This window comes from Myotis myotis, unplaced genomic scaffold (assembly GCF_014108235.1).
Source record: "Myotis myotis isolate mMyoMyo1 unplaced genomic scaffold, mMyoMyo1.p scaffold_m19_p_3, whole genome shotgun sequence".
NCBI classification, from domain to species: domain Eukaryota; kingdom Metazoa; phylum Chordata; class Mammalia; order Chiroptera; family Vespertilionidae; genus Myotis; species Myotis myotis.
The window spans coordinates 190,312,012-190,332,733 of NW_023416335.1; the positions used below are offsets into that span (position 1 = coordinate 190,312,012).

Sequence of the window (20,722 nt, forward strand, 5' to 3'; positions counted from 1 at the left end):
CGGGCTGAAGGACTCTGCTTCCAATGTATGAATTTTCATGCACTGGGCCTCTAGTATGTTTATATACATGAAAAATATCTATAAATCCAATTTACATGATAAAGCATACTTGATTCCACTAAAACTTATGTGCACAGGATGATTAAAAAGTTTAATTTTCTTTTCTGTTTTCTTTAATACGGTTAATTTACAACCATTTTTCATAACTTTTTACTTTTGATTCAGAAAGAGATTATGTAATCTTAGCATCTGCTTCTTAAAACTTTGGAACACTTTTTATCACTGAATTCAATATTTATAGGTCATAAAATACTGTTAGGACCTAATATTTATTTCACCAATTAGCAAAATCTTCTCTGTAGTGAAGAGACAGATGGGAGTACTATGATTTATGCTTTTTTTCTTTTCAACAGGAAAGTGAAGTTAGAACAACTGTCATTTTTTCTAAGTTGATTGAACATTTCCTGTTTCAGTTCTAAATTGGGAACTCAGGACATTGCACCACTTTCAATTTTCACAAGAAGCAGGACGATCCTTCTCTGATGAGGTGCGTGTTTTTGTGTGTGTGTGTCTGAATGTGCACGCGTGTGTGTGTATGTGCATGTATGTGTGCGTGTACGTTTATGTGTGTGTGTGTGTGTGTCTGTGTGTGTTTCTAACACTATTTTTTTAAAAAAGGAGAAACTCTTGAGGTTTAAACCTCAAAAAATATTTCCAAAAATATTTACACAACAAAGTAATTCTAATCGTTTCTTAGGTGTTAAAATTTCTGAAGGCAAGGAGTGGTATTACTTCCAAAGGGTACCCTTGCTCACTTTATTCAATTATAGATAAGTAAGATTCGTTTTTTTTAAAGAATCGAAAGTTAAGATGAGCCTTTTCTCTAAACAAAACCAGAAGAATGACTCTTAACATTTGGGAATTTAAAAAAAATAAATTTCAATTTGAATTTTCATCTTTATGAGTGTTGTTCTCTTATGCAAGGCACTCATCTTACATGATAGACAACTTTACTTATAAAATAAAATAAATTATATCTGTTGCTTTCAATTGTCATGTTTAAATATGAAACTAGTTTTATTTTTTAAATCTAAGCACTATGCATATTTATTAAGTTGCTATTTTTTTTTCCAAGAATTCATCTAGACACTGAAAATGTTAGTATTTAAACAAAGCTGAGATTACTTTGATAATGATAATGCTGATAATAACTTGTTGTAAATAAGAAAAGGGATGATAGGGGTGGAATTTGAATTAATATGTACAAAGAAAAGTAATTCAACAAAAATTCATTTAGGTATCTTACCCAAATTTACCTTGCAAGGAAAGCAATTATCACCAAATAAAATAAAATTGTAAATACAAAACTATCAGTCAATATCAGTGATGGGAACATTTTTATTAACTATCTTAAAGTAGGTGAATTTAAACAAAATATATTTTTCAACTTTAAAAATAATTGTTTTATATTTTATAACAAAAATAAATTTAAAAATAATTTTACATTGCTTGATATGAGTCTGCATTTTCATTCTTTCATATATATATATATATATATATATGCCATGGGGAAATTTTTCTATATACAACTTCTCCATCAAAATAGATGATCATCACACTGAAAGAAAACAGAAAGCAATTTAATAAAGGTGTGATTTTATTTTATTCAGGAACGTTTGTACATGAAGACTTTGGATTAATCTCTGTGGTAGATAAACAGTCATAATTCGATGATGGGGCTGGTCCGAGATCGGTGGGCTCCTCACAGCATGGGTATGTACTAGTACTCTCCACATAAATATATAGTTTGGCCTGTGTATAATTTCAATATACCCAGAATTTGATACAAACATGTAATGTGTAGAAAAGCAATTTATTCGTATTGACTTATGTTCATTTTATGTTCATTTTACATTATGTTAATATTATATTTTAAATCAAGTCTCAAAAGCTTGAAAGGTTTTTTGCCTAGCCTGAAATAGTGACAGCATCACAATTTGTAGTTAAAAGAAATGAATTTAGTCCAACTTTTAGCAGTCTCTAGATTTGAGATCTGGGACAATCCCCTACCTCTCTGTAAATAAATTTTCTTTTCTGGGAAGTAGAGATATAAAACATATGACATTTATCTTAATAGATTTTATGATATTCAAATAAAATGACATGTATTTGAATATGCTTCTAAAACTAAAAGTACTATAAATTACTCACAGTTGGTAACATTATATTGGACTAGGGGCCCAGCGCACAAAATTGTGTGCAGGTAGGGTCCCTAGGCATAGCCTACAATCAGAGCCATCTTCTGCCTGCTCGCCAGTCCCCAGTCCTGCCACCACCCACCCGGTTCCCCTTGCAAGTCCCTAGTCCTGCCCCCCTGCTGCCAACCACCCTGGTTCCCTGTGGTTCCCTATTCACCATCCAGTGATCTGAGCCTGCAGGCCAGGGGGAGGAACCAAGAGGTAATAAATGCACCTCATAGCGACTGGTAGAGGCGTTGATCTGGTCAGTATGCCATTATGGTCACTGGGCTGTTATTATCTAGGATAAGCAATAAATCATTGGCCACCTCTAAGATTCAATTTCTTCATTCATAAAATAATACCTACCTTCTTCATATCTACACTAATAAAAGACAAACATGTAAATTGACCATAACTTCACTATGCCTTAAGCCACACCCACCAGCCAATCAGAGCAACTATATGCAAATTAACCCAACCAAGATGGCGGCTGGCAGCTACAGAGCTGGAGCGAGAAGGAGGCTTGCTTGCTCCAGTGATGGAGGAAGCCAAGCTTCCCCGCCTACCACAGTCAGCTCTGAGCTCCACTGAAAGCAACAAAGTTTCAATTATAGAAGGTAAATAAATCCCAGATACCTGCTTTCAGCCAGCCATGACCACGGAGCTGGAGCGAGCAGGAGTGGGTTGCCCCTGGTGATGGAAGAATCCAAGCTTTTGCATGCCTTCGCTAAAGGCAACAAAGTTTCAATTATAGAAGGTAAATAAATCCCATAGTAAAAAAAGAAAAGTAAAGAAAAAAGGAGAGGCTGGGAGTTTACGTCACCAGGGGGCTTGGCCAGCCTGAAAACAGCCCTCAGCCTCTCACCCAGACTGTCCAGGCACCCCAGTTTTGGACCCCCCACCCTAAAGGGGTGTGACCAGCCTGAAAACAGCCATCAGCCCCTCACCCAAACCTCCATGAGGTAAGGGTCCCCACTGGGGTGGACATCCTCTGAGGGGTCCCACACTGCAAAAGGGCATAGGCACCCCCAGAGTGCACAAATTTTTGTGTACCGGGCCTCTAGTGTTTAATAATTAACTTACATATTATCTGTACAGCTTAATTTTAGTTATAAAAGGTAATTAACATTAACATTCTATATAATAAAGAGGTAATATGCAAATTGACCATCACTCCAACACACAAGATGGCCACCACCATATCGTCAAAGATGGCCACCACAAGATGGCCAGCAGGGGAGGGCAGTTGGAGGGAACCAGGCCTGCAGGGGAGGAAAGTTCGGGGGAACCAGGCCTGCCAGGATTGGGCCTAAATGGACAGTCAGACATCCCTCGAGGGGTCCCAGATTGAAGAGGGTGCAGGCTGGGCTGAGGGACAACCCCCCGCTCCCCCGTCATGCACTAATTTTGTGCACCAGGCCTCTAGTTTTATTTATAGAAGGCTTTTACATACTTAATAATTTTGACTACTTCAAGAATTACTTCTTTTTTTTTTGCTCATAAGCAAGATTTTTTGTCACTATCCTAAAGCTTTAGACTACTATTTTATTTTTTGTATATCCTTCACTATGAAGAAAATTAGACACACTAGCCTTTATTGTGGCTGACATTGTTGATACTAAGTGCATATTATTTTATTTCACTTTTAAAAATAGCCATACCAGGTTGTATTGACATCCTTTGTTCCTTCTTTCTTTTCTTTCATTTTTGTTCAATTTGTGAAGTTATTAACTTAGTAAATGGCCTTTGTAAAATAAACATGTCTAACTCCCTAAGTAAGGCACTGTCTTTTTCACTATACTGTGTCTTTATTTCAATGTTAAATTTTATTACACATTAAGAACTAACTAGTTTTAATAGCACATAGGATCTTCCTAAACATATTTTGCTATTGAATAAATATAATCTTATTTATACTACAAAGTGTAAAAATCATAATGAATTAACATAAAACAAACCTACATTGATGTTATACTTCAAAAAGAAATGGCAAGTTAAGGCTTATAAAAATTATAACCCAAGTGACAGAAAGGCCATGACTCATCCTGTCTAAATTGTTTTTCTCCAGAGACACATGAATCCCATAATTATAAATTTAAACTTGTAAATCATGCTGCTTCTACACCACGGGAGAAGAAAAGATCCACATTAATCACAAATACATGTGGAGAAAACTGTAAGTAATATGTTTCATTCATCATCTTGAGGTGAAAATTGGGAACTCTGTGGTTATCAGTGGTAAACATTCAGTATATTTTACCTTTATGAGAAAAGCAGAAGTGAGATTTAATTCTAATATAATATTGGAATATATAATAAAATGAGCAAAAACTATTGAGTTTAGAATTTTTCCATGCCTTAAAAATTATAAGATTATCATAATAATGACAATTGAGACAGCAATTTCTAAGGGATCACTGAACATTTAGCTGTAAGGAGGAGTAAATAGAAATGGAAAACAGAAAAGATATACAAAATATTCTTCAGTGTTATGTATTTAAAGAATATTGCAGCAAAGATTTCTGTGTGGTGAAGAAGATATGCTCTCTATCCTTTATCAAGGCAGAGTATGATTGAAAATGAAGCCTGAAATAGTTTACACAAAAAAAGAAAACAACAGACTAATCTCATTATAAATTTAAATTAAATCAGGGGTGGGGAACGTCGAGCCCACAGGCTACATAAGGCCTGAGAAATCATTTGGTCTGGGGTGACTCAATTAAATGTTTGATCAAATATAGCAGGGTACGTTTTAAGTTGATAATTTTGTATGGCCCGTGAATGATGTTGTAAATATCCAAATGGCCCTTGCTGAAAAAAAGGTTCCAGGCCCTGAATTAAATGTTAAAAAATAAATTATTATCAAATAGCAACACTTTCAAGAGTTAACTATAGAAATGAAAATGTGCTAGATGTAATAATCAAGGATTATAGATCATGTGCATAATGCTGAAAAGGTTTTGGATAAAAAATCAATACGAATTATTTTTTTAAATTAGTTTTTAGAGAGAGAAAGGGAGTGGGGAAGAGAGAAACATCCATGTGAGAGGGAAAGATTGATAGGTTGCCTCCTACACGCCCCCTAGTGGAGATCCAGCCTGAAACCTGGGAATGTGCCCTGACCAGGAAAAGACCTACAACCTTTTGGTGCACAGGGTGGCGCCCGCCCAACCAACTGAGCCACACCAGCCAGGGCTCAATATGAATTCTTAATTCAAAAGCACTTAACTTTTAAAATATATTTTATTGATTTTTTACAGAGAGGAAGGGAGAGGGATAGAGAGTTAGAAACATCGATGAGCGAGAAACATCAATCAGCTGCCTCCTACACACTCCCCACTGGGGATCTGCCCGCAACTAAGGTACATGCCCTTGACCGGAATTGAACCCGGGACCCTTGAGTCTGCAGGCCAATGCTCTATCCACTGAGCCAAACCGGTTAGGGCAAGAACTTAACTTTTAAAACCATTAGAACATAAGCCCTACTTTAAGATTTATGTTCAAAAGCTATCATTATACTTATTGATAAATGTTAATAGCATTTTCATTATAGTTAGAAAAAGGCAATAATTTTTATTATTATTATTGATTAACATTGATTGCTTTGTTGGTGCTAGCCAACATACATAACCAAGAAAATAAAAAAGCAAATAATCTGAAATTAGAATAAAAGGCAAAATTAATATTATTAGCAAAAAAATATATGATTTTAAATATTTTAAGAGCCTTTAAAAGCTTCATGCCAAAAAATTACAAACAGTAAGGAAATCTGATGTGTGGATTTGTTTAAAAATAATAGGTAAAAATTAACTGTCTACTAAACTACAAAAGTCAGGAAAATGTGATAAAAAGGAAAATGCCATATTTATAAGGCCAAAAATCAGAGATAAACAATTTAATGAAAAATACTGGAAGTAAATTTATTACTTTAAAATTGTACAAATGAACATAAAATAAGACATACATAATGGAAAAAGACACTATTCAAGGATAAAAGACAGTTTAAAGATGTAAGTTATCTCTCTATACATTTACTGTGATTCTGTTGAAATATATATTTAAAATTGGTTTCAGAGAGAGATGAAGAGGAAAGGAGAGAGAGTGGGAGAGAGGGAAAGAGAGATGCCAGGAGCCGGTCCATCCTTGCTGTTTCAAGGGACCTGGCGTCTATGGCATACTGTTCTTAATATGTTTGCTCACCTTCTTGGCGCTTTGTGTTTTAACCAAGGTCACCTCTTTGAGAAAGGTTGTTTCCCAGGTAGGGATTTTCCCCTGAAGTTAGGGAGGGAATAAAACCCCTTAACTAAGTGCCAGGTGGGTAGTTAATCACTTTAACTACGAACAATCATGCTTAAGCTACATAATCTTTACTCCCTGGAATGGAGATAAGAAACTCCCTAACCTTTGTAATAGAGATTGATAGGATTGGAATCAACTGGTATAAATACAGATTTAACAACACAGAACTTAGAAGACAGAACTTAGAAGACAGAACTTAGAAGACAGAATTTAGAAGACAGAACCAAGAAGACAGAACCTACACAGAACCTGGAGACAGAGGAACTTCGCTGGAGAGAACATGGCAAAAGATCCTGGACTGAACCTGACTACAGAAATTGGCAAGAGAACCTGACTAGAACCTGGTGACTGAACCTGGCTGGAGAACCTGGACAGAACCTGGCTGGAGAACCTAGCGAGGGAACATGGCTACAGAACCTGGCTGGAGAACCTAGCAAGAGAACATGGACACAGAACCTGGCTGGAGATCCTAACCAGAGCTTCGCTGGAGATCCAGACCAGAACTTGGCTGGAGATCCTGGCTAGAGATCCTGGCTAGGCTGCTGATCAACTGAACGCTGTCTCCATGTCATTCCTTCTTCGCCGACTCCGTCCACACCTTTGGGGACCCTTGGACCTGCTGGGGTTGGACCCCGGCAGAGAGAGAGAAAAGCAAAACATTGAGAAACATCCATCAGTTGCCTCCCATAGGCACCCAACTGGGATCAACACGAAACCATTTTGATGTATAGAGCAATGTTCAACCAACTGAGCAACCAGTGGGGCTAATGTACTATATTTTAACATAGTAGGTTCTTGAAAAGCTCATTTTAAGGTTTTTAAGGCATAATGAAGTGCAATGATTGATAATATATTTTTCAAAAAGAAATGTAATATAATATTGTGGACACTATAAGTACTCAAGTATACTATTAAAGAGGGATATTTTATATGTAGTTTGAGTGGAAAGACAGATTAGAGAATATAGGAAAAATTTAAACACATAAGAATGTATTATATGCTAAAGGTAATATTTCATATCAATGAGAATATATTGATTTATTCACTAAATAGGATTAGAAAAATTCAGTAACCATTTGGAAAATAAAATTTTTTATAAATTTGAGTTTCTACCTCATTTATTACACACACACATACACACACCAAATAGACCCAATTAAAAAAGGAAGCTATATAACTTATGATGGAAGCTTTATTTTATAAACTCAAAATAAACAAAGCATTTTATTAATATCAAACAAGATTAATGGTTTGAGCAAGTCAACTATTATCCATTTAAACACCCCTAAGTATCATAAGTTAAGTTAAAACAAAAATGAAATCTAAGATGAATATTGCAAAACATATGACAATAAATGAACTAATATTCTCAACTTAAAAGTGAGAAAAAACTTAATACAAATATGAGAAGTCTCAAAGAAATAAAATAAGCACATGACAATCATAATACAAGATGTGTAATCCTTTGTTGTCTTTTTATTTATAACAAGAAAAATGAAGTTATAAAACTTTAAATAATATTGCTCATCAGATTTATATATTTAAAATTCTAAATAATGTTTAATGCAGAAAAAAAGAGTGAGCAAAAAGGCTTTGAAATCTATATTTGGTACAACATTAGTTGATAGAGCCTCTTTGGACTGAAATTTTCAATCTTTTAAAAAATTTTTAAAAAATGTTCTGTGACTCAGTAATAATTCTTATGGAATTTTTCCTAGAGGGTTACTAAAACAGTTGCATGGGTGTGTATGAAATATTATGTATATAATTATTCCTTAGTGAAAACTAAGAAACAATTTAAATATGCATTGGAAAAATTTCAAAGTCTTTCAATAATAAGATTTTTGTCCATATAGCAATAAAACACAATGCAAGCAGCTATTTATAAAAATTTGACAGCTTCATAAGACATGATTAGAATAATGACTACGGTATTCTCTTAAGTAAAAATAATCATAGAATATTTTGTATAGTTTCTTAAATATATGTTTTTAAAAGGGGTTTAGAGAAACTGTCCATTTTTCTCACAGTTGGAAAGAATGCATTCTGTCTTCTGGCAGAATTCCAACTTAAACAACACACATATAATGCCTGCAATTTCTGTGCTTTCTTTTTTTAATACATAGGGATTTGGGATTGGTGTCACAGAAATTTAAAAAATGTAAATTTAACCATGAGTTATTCTGGGGAACTTGTAGAGAGAAATAGGAGAAAATAGTAGATTTTAAAATTTTATTTTTAATAATTTACAAAGTACTTCTTTTACCTGTCCTGAGAAAATATATGAGGAAAAAACACTAGTATCACTCCTACATAGAAAACACTCTAATGTCTACATTAAACATAAAAATACCAGAACCCTTTCTGCTTTTTCTCACTCTTTTTTCTTTAACAGCATCTGCATTTTTCCTTACCCGGTGCATTGCTGTAGCTCTGGGAATCCGTTTCATTGTAATGGTAACGATATGGAGTGCCATCATCATAAATTGTAAGTGATAACAGAGACATAGATAGCATTGTTGATCTAACGAATGTACTACATTACTTTGATTAATATTCAGCAGGACAGAAACATAAACTAGCAACATTTAATGTGCCTTTATATTTTAGCTATTAGTCCAGAAACTTGTCATATATTTTTATTTTTGCTTGAACTATGTCACAACACATAACTTTCCAATAATTATGATTATTTTAACAGCGTTATTCAACCAAGCAGTGCCAATTTCCTTGAACGGTAAGAGAAAGTTTTCTAATATCTGGAAGCACAAATTGCATGTATCTATGTATACAGGGGTTTAGGCATGTATCCAATGCTGCTGACAGAAAAGTTTATAAGAAAGATCATGTATTATAGAAATCTACACTTGAAACCTATATAATCTTATTAACCAATCTCACCCCAATAACTGTAATAAAAAGAAAATGTAAAAGAAAATGAATTCTGGTCCACAATTCACTATTCCACTTTATTTTATTTATTTTTTTAAAATATATTTTATTCATTTCTTACAGAGAGGAAGGGAGAGAGATAGAGAGTCAGAAACATCAATGAGAGAGAAACATGGATCAGCTGCCTCCTGCACACCCTTACTGGGTATGTGCCCGCAACCAAAGTACATGCCCTTGACTAGAATCGAACCTGGGACCTTTCAGTCCTCAGGCCAATGCTCTATCCACTGAGCAAAACCAGACAGGGCCAATACGGCTTTTTAAATTTTATTTTATTTTTTACAGTGAAGGAGTAATTTTAAAAAGTAGAAAACATAGTTTTGGCATATCTATCTATAAATATAGACATATGTCAGTGGGTATGACCATAATGGTCTAATATTTGGAATTGTAGAGTTAGAATAAAAAAAGTATTTACTCTGTCTCAAAAAAAAAAATCTAATATAATATTTAGACATGTGCAGAATTAGTAACATATTCTCACTTTCTAGAAAGTTACTGTGGCCCATGTCCTAAAAACTGGCTATGTTACGGAAACAACTGCTACAAGTTTTTTAATGAGAGCAAGAACTGGTTTCAGAGCCAAGCTTCCTGCATGTCTCAAAATTCTAGTCTCCTGAAGATATACAGCCAAGAGGACCAGGTAAAATATTGTTTTAATTCATCTGCCTATATTCAGTCCTACCATATGTGGCAACTCTCTGGAATATGAACCTGAATATTATATTGAAATATAATAGAGGCACAAGGCTCTGATACATCAACTCCATATTCTTCTATATTAAAAATAAAAAATCACAAAAATTTCAGGAATTATATAGTATATGTGTTGTTGAAGTTAGAATTCTGAAAGAGGACAGAATGCAGTTTCCTCAACTGTGGGGAAAATGATTAAATGATTTGTATTTAATCATAGCCTTGTATTTAATACAATTCTGAGAATTGACTTTATTTGTGATTTCCAATAGGATATCTTTAAATTGCTAAAGTCCTACCATTGGATGGGACTGAAAAAGAATTCCACAAACGGAAACTGGCAGTGGGAAGATGGCTCCATTCTGGCTTCTGATCAGTAAGTCTGTACCTATAGTAGGTCTCTAGTTGTGGATTTGCCTCTAAGCTATTCTTATGATCACTGAACCACCACATTTTCCTTGACACAATGCCAGGACATCCCATATGCCAGTGGTCGGCAAACTGCAGCTCGCGAGCCACATGTGGCTATTTGGCCCCTTGAGTGTGGCTCTTCCACAAAATACCGACTTCTGCGCATGGGCCACGAAGTTTCAATCTCACTGTATGTCCGTGTCTGCACATGGTATTCTGTGGTAGAGCCACACTCTAGGGGCCAAAGAGCTGCATGTGGCTCACCAGCTGCAGTTTGCCGACCACTGCCATATGCTAATAGTCAGTCCAAAACTGCCATATGCTAATTGAGTCAGGCCTAGATTTAGTACAGTGGGAAGCAGCCAGTACCCATAAAAATGAGTAAAATTAAGTGTTTGCTATGTGCTAAATACTGTGCAAGCTACTTGCTATGAACATATGTGTGCAAGACATTGTATGAGCAGAGGCTCTTCTTTTTCTTACATAAATACGCAGGAGAGAAACAGATGGGTCTTATAATAAATACTAGAGGTCGGGTGCACAAAAATTTGTGCACTCGGCTGAGTCCCTCAGCCTGGCCTGTGCCCTCTCGCAGTCTGGGACCCCTCAGGGGATGTCCACCTGCTGGCTTAGGTCCGCTCCCAGGGAGATCAGACCTAAGCTGGAAGTCAGACATCCCTCTGGCAGCCGGAGCTCTTGGGGGATGTCCACTTGCCAGCGGGAAGCAGGCGTAAGCTGCAGTCAGACATTCTTAGCACTGCTGAGGAGGCGGGAGAGGCTCCCACCACCACCGCTGTGCTGACAGCCTACAGCCTGGCTTGTGGCTGAGCAGGCTCCTTCTGTGGGAGTGCACTGACCACCAAGGGGCAGCTCCTGCATTGAGCGTCTGCACCCTGGTGGCCAGTGTGTCATAGGTGGCCAGTCATTCCCAGTTGTTCTGCTGTTGGGGTCAATTTGCATACTACCCTTTTATTATATAGGATAGAGGCCTGGTGCACGGGTGGAGCTGGCTGGTTTGCCCTGAAGGGTGTCCTGGATCATGGGAGGGTCCTCCTGGGGTGCCTAGCCAGCCTGGGTGAGGGGCTGATGGCTGTTTGCAGGCTGGCCACACCCCCAAGCAGCCCAAATTCCAGCCTCTCCTTTTTTTTCTTTATCTTTTTTTTCTGGGATTAATTTATCTTCTATAACTGAAACTTTGTAGCCTTGAGCAGAGTGGAGGGCCAGCCAAGGCAGGCGGGAAGCTTGGCTTCCTCTATCACCAGGGGCAATCCAAGCCTCCTGCTCTCTCCAGCTCCATGGCCAATGCCATCTTTGTGATGGTGTGATGGAGTAATGGTTAATTTGCATATTACTCTTTAATTAGATAGAATATGTTTAACTATTTAAGAGACTGCCAGACTGTTATCCAAAAGGCTTGTGCAATTTTACAATCCAATTAGCAGTGTGTGAGACTTAAGAGTTGCTCAACATCTTGGTCAATAATTGTTATGATCAGTTTCTTAAATTTTATCCATTCTAATGTGTATAGTGGTTTGAATTTTGCATTTTCTTCATGACTAATGATATTGAGCATCTTTTCTGTGCTAATTTAACATTCATCTTTCATTTTTTATTTAATTAATTTCTGCTCTGATCTTTATTATCTTCTAACTCAGGGCTAACTTTTCTTTCTCTAGTTTCTTATCACAAAAACTAACATATGGGTAGGATCCATATATTAGATATTTTCTAATCAAAGCATTCATGCTACTAATATTTGAGATGATTTTGCAGAATTCCCACATTTCTGAGCTATTTATTTTCATTTTCATTCATTCCAAAATAGTTCTAAATTCCCTTTTACATTGTTCTCTGATGCATGAAATTTTCAAGTGTTAGTTTATAACATTTGAGAATTTCCCAGAGATATTTGTTATCAATGTCTAATTCCATTTTGATCAACAAACATACTTTGTGACTTGAATCTACTTGCAATTATTGATATTGTTTTTTATGGATCGGACTCTGATCTAACTTTTTTTTAATGTTGACTCTATTACAGATGTTCCTCACTTTCTCTCCCTTTTCTTTTCTCCACCCTGCCTCCACCCCATCTAGGCGTTCATCACATTATTTTTCATGTCCATGGGTTAAGCCTATCTATACTAATAAAAACATAATATGCTAATTAAACTGGACAGCTGAATGACCTTCTGGACATCATTCCAGACATCCATCTGGACTAAGCCGAGGTGGCAGGGGCTGAGGCAGAGGGGGTTAGGGATGATCAGGCAGACAGGGGAGCAATTAGGGGCATCAGGCTGGTAGGCAGGCAGAGGCAGTTAGGGGTTATCAGGTAGACAGGCAGAGTGGTGAGGGGAATCAGGCAGGCAGGAGAGCTGTTAGGGGCATCATGCAGGCAGAGGCAGTGAGGGGTGATGAGGCAGGCAGGCAAGTGGATAGGGGCGATCAGTCAGGCAGGCAAGTGTTTAGGCGTGATCAGGCAGGCATGCAGAGGAGTCGGGGTGATCAGGCAGGCAGGCAGGCAGGCAGAATGATTAGGGGTGAACAGGCACAAGGCAGAGTGATTAGGGGCGATCAGGCAGGTAGGCAAGTGGTTGGGGCAATCAGGTAAGCAGGCAGGCAAGACGTTAGGAGACAGCAGTCCCAGATTGGGAGAGGGTGCAGGCTGAACTGAAGGACTCCCCCACTCCCCGTGCATGAATTTCATGCACCAGGCCTCTAGTATGTATATATATTCTTTGGTTGATCTCTTCCCATCCTCCCAATCTTCCTTCCCTCTGAGACCTGTCAGTCTGTTCTATTTATCCACACTTCACATACTATTTCTGAAATTTTGTATGGGTCCCTGTATAACTTAGAATTGATCTGTATGGATGACAAAAAAAGAGTTTGTTCTCTGGGACTACTAATAAGATTTTTTATCATTTTATCTCACTTTTATCCACTCTGCAAGTATAAAAATCCAGTTTGTAAATAAAACAACTAGCATACTAAACTTCTGTTTATGAATGTGACAAATACTGATTGAGTGCTACTCACTTTCCATAAACTATGCAGAGATAACTGCAGAGATCAATAGACCATAACTCTTTTAAAAGCTTCACACTTTAGTTAGAAATATAGTTAATATGTAAAGCCCATGTAACCCATATTCTGGCAGAAATGTGATGAGAATGGCATAGGTAAACAAACACAGAAATTAAAGAAACACATGAATAGAGTCAGATTAGAAAGAATGAGCTTCTAATGTGCATAGATTGAGACCAACTAAGAGCTGTTACCAAGTATACCTTAACTTTGTTCTCTGATAGTGGCTAGTTGTTTTTGTGTAGACAGAAATAATGATCTCTGTCTACACAAATCAGGCCACAGTCCTTTAGTGGTGTCAACTTCATATGGAAGTAAAATCGTCATTCTTTCCTCAGCCTTATCTTTCTACCTATTCCTGGCAGAAAACAAATCATTATTTATTACATTAACTATATAACTAAAAAAATACTGAAATCCTCGAGTAAAATAGATATACATGTATAATTATGCCTAACCACACACACACACACACACACACACACACACACACACACACACACCCTTATGTATGTATGTTTTGTATATACTGGAGGATTTTATAATAAAATTTTTAAAAGTAAAATTACACATATCTGAAGAATATTGTACATTTTTCACAAAACATGACATGGAATTCTAAATTTATTTCTAACCAAATATTTCTTTAAAAACATTTTAAAGCTTTTATTTCACACTAGAGGCCCAGTGCACAAATTTGTGCACCAGAGGAGACCCTCAGCCTGGCCTGCAGGATGGGGCTGAAACTGGCTCTGCAACATCCCCGAGGGGTTCCAGATTACAAGAGGGCACAGGTCAGGCCGAGGGAACTCACTGGTGAACAATCAAGGCTGGGGCAGGACGAAGGAGGTTGGTCAGCTGGGGAGGAACTGCGGGAGGGCTCCAGGGTGTGTCTGGCCCATCTCACTTTGTCCCGATTGGCCGGACTCCAGCAGCAAGCTAACCTACCGGTTAGAGCATCTGCCCCCTGGTGGTCAGTGCACATCATAGTGAGTGGTGAGTGGCCCTAGCATATCATTAGCATATTACTCTTTGATTGGTTGAATGGTCGACCAGACACCTGGACACAGCATATTAAGCTTTTATTATATAGGATGGGTACACATATAAAGAGATTCCAGACTTTCCACATTGACTAATTTCCAGTATATAAAAATAGTAGCACAGCCCTAACTGGTTTGGCTCAGTAGATAGAGAGTCAGCCTGCGGAGTGAAGGGTCCCAGGTTCAATTCCAGTCAAGGGCATGTACCTTGTTTGTGGGTGTGTGCAGGAGGCAGCTGATCAATGTTTCTCTTTGATCGATGTTTCTAACTCTCTATTCTTTCTCCCTTCTTCCTGTAAAAAAAATCAATAAAATATATTTTAAAAATAAAATAAAATAGTAGCACCTAATTTATAATAGAATGCAATTTTTACATTTATTACCTCAGTTGGTTATATTTTGCTTATCTATAAATTAAAAAGGCCAGGCATAGTTCTTAAATCTGCTATAATGATATTATTTCAGTACCTATACTTAAGTAAATAGTATTTAATTATTTTTCTGCATTAATGTAATCATACATGTAATTTCTTTTTTCTCTAATCTAGAATAACAATGGTTGACATGGCAAACGGAAGCTGTGCAGTTTACGGTTCAAGTTTTAAAGGTTACACAGAAAACTGTTTAACTCCAAACATATACATCTGCATGCAGAGGATTGTGTGAAGAGTTGATTTATAAAATATAAAGGATTTCAAAATAAAACGCCATTTTCTGACTTTCTTCATGAAGAAAACATTCAGAAGAAAATGCCACCAATATTTATTATATATTTTTTCATCTGACACGCCATAAGCCTTATATTTGCAGCAAATAAAAACTAACAATTAAATGATATATCTTCTGTAACAATGTTTCATTTATTTTTAAATTATTGAGTGATGAATAAATTCATTTTTAATTTTAATAAACTGTTGATAATACCTATGGTAGAAGTAAATTTTAAACTATGATTTAATATATTAAATATTCACAAATATTAAACTAATAAGGCTTTTAAAACTTTCAAACAATACATTTGAAAATTAAATACACTTAAAGCTGGATGAAAGGCATATGTGGATTTATTAAATTTGCTCTTTTTGAAGTATTTCTTAAAGTTAAAAATAATTCTGGAAAAGTTTCAATGTTTCCTCCTCTTTCTCTTTTTGTTAATTAAATTTATTGGGGTGACATAGAGCAATACAAGTATATAGGTTTCAAGTGTACAATTCTATGATACATCATCAATACATTGTATTATGTGCCCACCACCCAAAGTCAAATCTTCTTCCATCACACATTTGACCCCTTTTGCCCTTTACTACCTGCCACCCCCTTTCCTTCTGGTAGCCACCATACTGTTGTCTACATCTATGTGATTTTGTTTGTTTTTAGGTTTGTTCATTTGTTACTTTTGGTTTTGTATCCCACATATGGGTGATTCAATCTCCATATGTTGTCTTCTCACATAAACAATGACCAGGGTCTTCACAATTACCATCATATAACTGACCATTTTTCATATATTTGCAATGATTAGAGGCAATGTCAGGTTTTGTTAACTGGAGCCTAGAAGAGAAAAGAATTTCTATTTTTATTAAAAGTTATTCCATAGATCAATTCTATTCTTAAAGGTTATATGCATTAATCCTAACTGATAATAGACACACATGGTAATTGACCATACCTTCGCTATGCCTCCCGTTGGCTAATCAGCACAATATGCAAATTAACCACCAACAAAGATGGTGGTTAATTTGCATAAGTAGGCTGGCTCCAAGCGGCGGAGAGAAGACTGAAGGCGGCTCCGGCCGGAGCGAAAGCCTGGGTCCCGGGTGCCGGAGGAAAACCTGTGCTGGCAGCCAGGAGAAGGGAAGGCCTATTGTACGAATCTCTTCATGCAACAGGCCTCTAGTTGAAATATAAAGGAACATACATTTCTTTGGCAGATTTATGAATGTGTAAGTAATAAATAATATTTGTTCCATTCAACTCTTAAGGAAGGAAAATGGCAGAGTAAGGAACTCCAAAACACTGGTCCATTAATGCAATGATAAAGCTGACTATACCTTACTCAAAATTTTCAGAGATCTGGAATCTAATGAAAAAGTGACAACAAGCAAGTGCTTGTTAAAAGAAGAAAAAACCTTCTCTCTTTGGTAAGAGAGCATTTGTTTCATTCAAAGTAAATGAACCCAGGTCAGTGTTGCTCAGTTGGTTAGAGTGTTGCCCTGACACCAAACTGTGCAGGTTTCACTCCTGGTCAGAGGCAGCTGTCCAATATATCTCCTCTCTCTCTCTCTCTCTCTCCTTCCCTCTCTCTCTCTTTCTCTCTCTCTCTCCAAAAAAAAGTAAATAATGAGAGATACTAAAATTGTTTTAAATCCTGATTATTATCACCATTTGCTTGACATAAGAGTATCTTTTATATTTATCTTAATAACGTGGTAGGATGAATGGAGTACCTCCTACACAATAGCATTTTACTAAGAAAATTTAATAAGAGCAGTTTTCAAATTTTGTGTCAGGACTCCTTTCAACTATTAAAAATCATTCCAGAGACCAAAAGAAATTTTGTTATTTGGGATTTATCTATCCAAATTTATTATACTAAAAATTAATTCTGTTATAGTTACAAAGCATTCACTCTTGTATATGTAACAATGCGAAATACATGTACATTTTGTGTTAATATAAAAGTAATTATATTCCTTCCCAAAATGCTGCCAACATTTTCATATTTTTTAGTATATTTAGCAAATCTTTAATTGTCTAGCATAATTGACAAGTGAATTTTTATATTTGCTTCAGTGTTTAATCTTCTTTGATATAATGTTATAGAAATAAATCCATTCACTGATTAAAAAATGAAACTGAAAGAGAAAATCACATTTCAATATTATTTTGAACAGAGTTTTTTCTTCACAGTCCTCTCATAAGTGTCTTTGTACATTATGTAGTAAATTATTATGGTTCAGAGAAATAAAAAATAAGTCTATACCTAGAAAATCAGCTGGTTTCTACTAGGCTATAAACACTAGCCATCATACTAAACATCATTGTTATTCATTTCCAAAGGTCAAATATTTTAAGAGTTCTATGTGAGTTGGAGTAATCAGGTTTAATAGAAAACTTCAAATCGTGGAATTTAGCATCTAATTATATGCACACTAGATAATTAATTAATATTGCTATTCTGAGACTGGTGTTTTAAAATAGCTGGAAAAGCACAGCTGGTGGTTGAGGTCAAGGTTCAATTCCCAGTTAGGGCACATACCAGGATTGCTGGTTCAATTCCCAGTGTGGGGCGAGCAGGAGGCAGCCAATCAAGGAGTCTCTCTCATCAATAATGTTTCTGTCTCCCTCTCCCTTCCTCTCTGAAAACAATAAAAATATATTTAAAATAAACTAATCTGAAGATACTTACTTGTCCAAGGTAAAAGCTGAGCCATCCAGCCAAGCCCATTTCAGTTCACTGCTGTTGTAATATAAACTGATCTAAAACTTTCCTGCCCCAATATGACTTTCCTTCATTGAAAAATTTAGTACAAAATCCTGGATAGAATGAGAATGGGAAATAAAATAAATCTGATACCTTTGGTTGGTTGTCTATATATATAGAAATTAAAACTTTTATTTACTTCATTAAACACTAGAGGCCCGGTACACAAAAATTTGTGCAGTGGGGGGGAGGAGAGGGTGTCCCTCAGCCCAGCCTGTGCCCTCTTGCAGTCTGGGACCCCTCTGAGGATGACCACCTGCTGGCTTAGGCCCGCTCCCCAGGGGACTGGGCCTAAGCTGGCAGTCAGACATCCCTCTAGCAGCTCAGCAGCCCTCGGGGGATGTCCACTTTCCGGCAGGGAGCAGACTTAAGCTGCAGTCGGACATCCTTAGCGCTGCTGAGGAGGTAGGAGAGGCTCCTACCACCACCACTGTACTGGCAGCCATCAGCCTGGCTTGTGGCTGAGCAGAGCTCCCCATGTGAGAGCGCCCTGACCACCAGAGGGCAGCTCCTGCATTGAGCATCTGCCCCCTAGTGTTCAGTGTGTGTCATAGTGACCAGTCATTCCCAGCTTTTCTGCTGTTAAGGTCAGTTTGCATATTAGCCTTTTACTTATAGGATAGAGGCCTGGTGCATGGGTGGGGGTCAGCTGGTTTGCCCTGAATGGTGATCCGGATGAGGGTGGGGGTCCCGCTTGGGTGCCTGGCCAGCCTGGATGAGGGGATGATGGCTGTTTGCAGCTGATTGCACCCCCTTCAGGGTGGGGTCCCCACTGGGGTGCCTGGCCAGTCTGGGTGAGGGGCTGAGGGCCATTTTCAGGCTGGTGGGCGACCAAAGCTTCCAACCTCTCCTTTTATTTTATTCTGGGATTTATTTACCTTCTATGGCTGTCACTGGAGCTGAGAGCCGGCTCCAGCTCTGAGGCCTTTGCTGCTGAAAGCAGGTATCTGGGGTTTCTTTAGCTTCTATAATTGAAACACTGTTGCAGCTCTAGCTCTGAGACCTCAGCTGGCTGAAAGCAGATATCTGGGGTTTGTTTAGCTTCTATAATTGCAACATTGTTGCTTAGAGTGCAGCTTGGCTTCTTCCATCACTGGAGCAAGCAAATCTCGTGTTTGCTTCAGCAGCGTAGTTGCTGGCCGCCATCTTCGTTGGCAGTTAATTTGCATATCGCCCTGATTAGCCAATGAGAAGTGTATAAAGGTATGGTTAATTACTCTATTTGTCTTTTATTAGATAGGATTTTTATTTTTATCTGGAATTGTAACTCTATATTTAAAAAATGCTCTTGGGATTTTTTTGGAGACTCACTAATAATCAATAATTTATTCATTCATCAAACAACTATTATGGAGCCTTCATAATACTGTAATCATTGTGGTGCATATTGAGAATTGAAAGGCAGTAAGTAGACTTGTTACCTGTGAATTGAAGAAAGATACAAACCAATTAAGTAAGCCATTGCTACAAAAAAGGAAAGTACTGGATAAAATGAGAGGATTTAACAGGAACTCCTTTAGGACCAGGTGATCAAAATAAAAAGTTTTATATTGTAGACATTTTAGGATAAACCATAAAAGTAAATAGGCACTTATTAGGGTGAGGTTACAAAGGGTTGAGAAGAGGACAGTAAAATCATGAGAAGATTGAATTAAACTTTAACAAGTACATAAGTGAAGTATATTAAAATAAGTGGGTGAGGAAGTGGAAGTGATAAAAAATTATTGGTAACTAAGGAGGCTGGAGAAATAGGCAAGAGTTCAGACGGGAGTAAAGCCTGCACTAATATATGGCTTAACCCGGCAGTAGTTCTCAACCTTCTGGCCCTTTAAATACAGTTCCTCATGTTGTGACCCAACTGTAAAATTATTTTCGTTGCTACTTCATAACTGTAATGTTTCTCATCATAATGTAAATATCTGATATGCAGGATGGTCTTAGGCGACCCCTGTGAAAGGGTCTTTTGACCGCCAAAGGGGTCGTGACCCACAGGTTGAGAACCGCTGGCTTAGAGGCTTTAAAAGAGGCCCCAAGGAAGAGTTTCAAGAAAAGGGAACATTGGTTTGCACTGGGATGCGAAAGAAAAATATCCCTGTGCTTTCTGTCTGTCTTTGTGGCTACCCAGATTGAATAAGGGACTACATCTGCAAAAAAAAAAAAAAAGAAAAGAAAGAAAGAAAAGGGAGCAGCATAATCTGGTGTGTATCATGTGCCTTTCCCTGTGCTGAAACAGGGATATCAGAACAGACAAAACCTAAAGCCCAAGACATACCTCCTGGAGAAACTTACTAAAATTTAAGAAACAGAAATGTTTTTACCATTTCTTTTTCAGTATTTAGTTTAAGAAAACTTGAAGACCGAGTAGTACAATAAACTTCACAATTTCCCCAAGGACTTGGTTGTGTAGAAAGAGAGTAGCAGTTTTCCCCATGTTGGTGCCAGTTGTCCTCACAAGGGTGACATTCCCAACCTAAAGAAGAATTACAGTCAGTCTAAATGCCTCCTGT

At 37.2% G+C, this 20,722-nt stretch overlaps 1 protein-coding gene and 1 pseudogene across 1 annotated transcript; both read left to right on the plus strand.

The window, feature by feature from the left end:
- The first annotated feature begins 414 nt into the window (after positions 1-414).
- Positions 415-15,580, plus strand: LOC118652017 (NKG2-D type II integral membrane protein). The gene is made up of 8 exons (XM_036301799.1): positions 415-547; positions 1,671-1,773; positions 4,309-4,416; positions 8,935-9,027; positions 9,241-9,276; positions 9,983-10,134; positions 10,460-10,563; positions 15,280-15,580. The coding sequence occupies exons 2-8, from the start codon at positions 1,731-1,733 to the stop codon at positions 15,395-15,397; spliced, it is 654 nt and encodes a 217-aa protein (XP_036157692.1). The 5' UTR covers positions 415-547; positions 1,671-1,730; the 3' UTR covers positions 15,398-15,580.
- Positions 15,581-20,278: 4,698 nt separating this feature from the next.
- LOC118652319 lies at positions 20,279-20,361 on the plus strand (annotated as a pseudogene).
- The last annotated feature ends 361 nt before the right edge of the window (positions 20,362-20,722 follow it).

What these genes read in the sequence shown, in the direction of transcription:
- LOC118652017 (XM_036301799.1), top strand. Translation starts at nt 1,731, where the DNA reads ATGATGGGGCTGGTCCGAGATCGGTGGGCTCCTCACAGCATGG. An exon ending in TATACAGCCAAGAGGACCAG is followed by an intron (nt 10,135 to 10,459) that starts GTAAAATATTGT and finishes GATTTCCAATAG; the next exon opens with GATATCTTTAAATTGCTAAA. An exon ending in TCCATTCTGGCTTCTGATCA is followed by an intron (nt 10,564 to 15,279) that starts GTAAGTCTGTAC and finishes TCTCTAATCTAG; the next exon opens with AATAACAATGGTTGACATGG.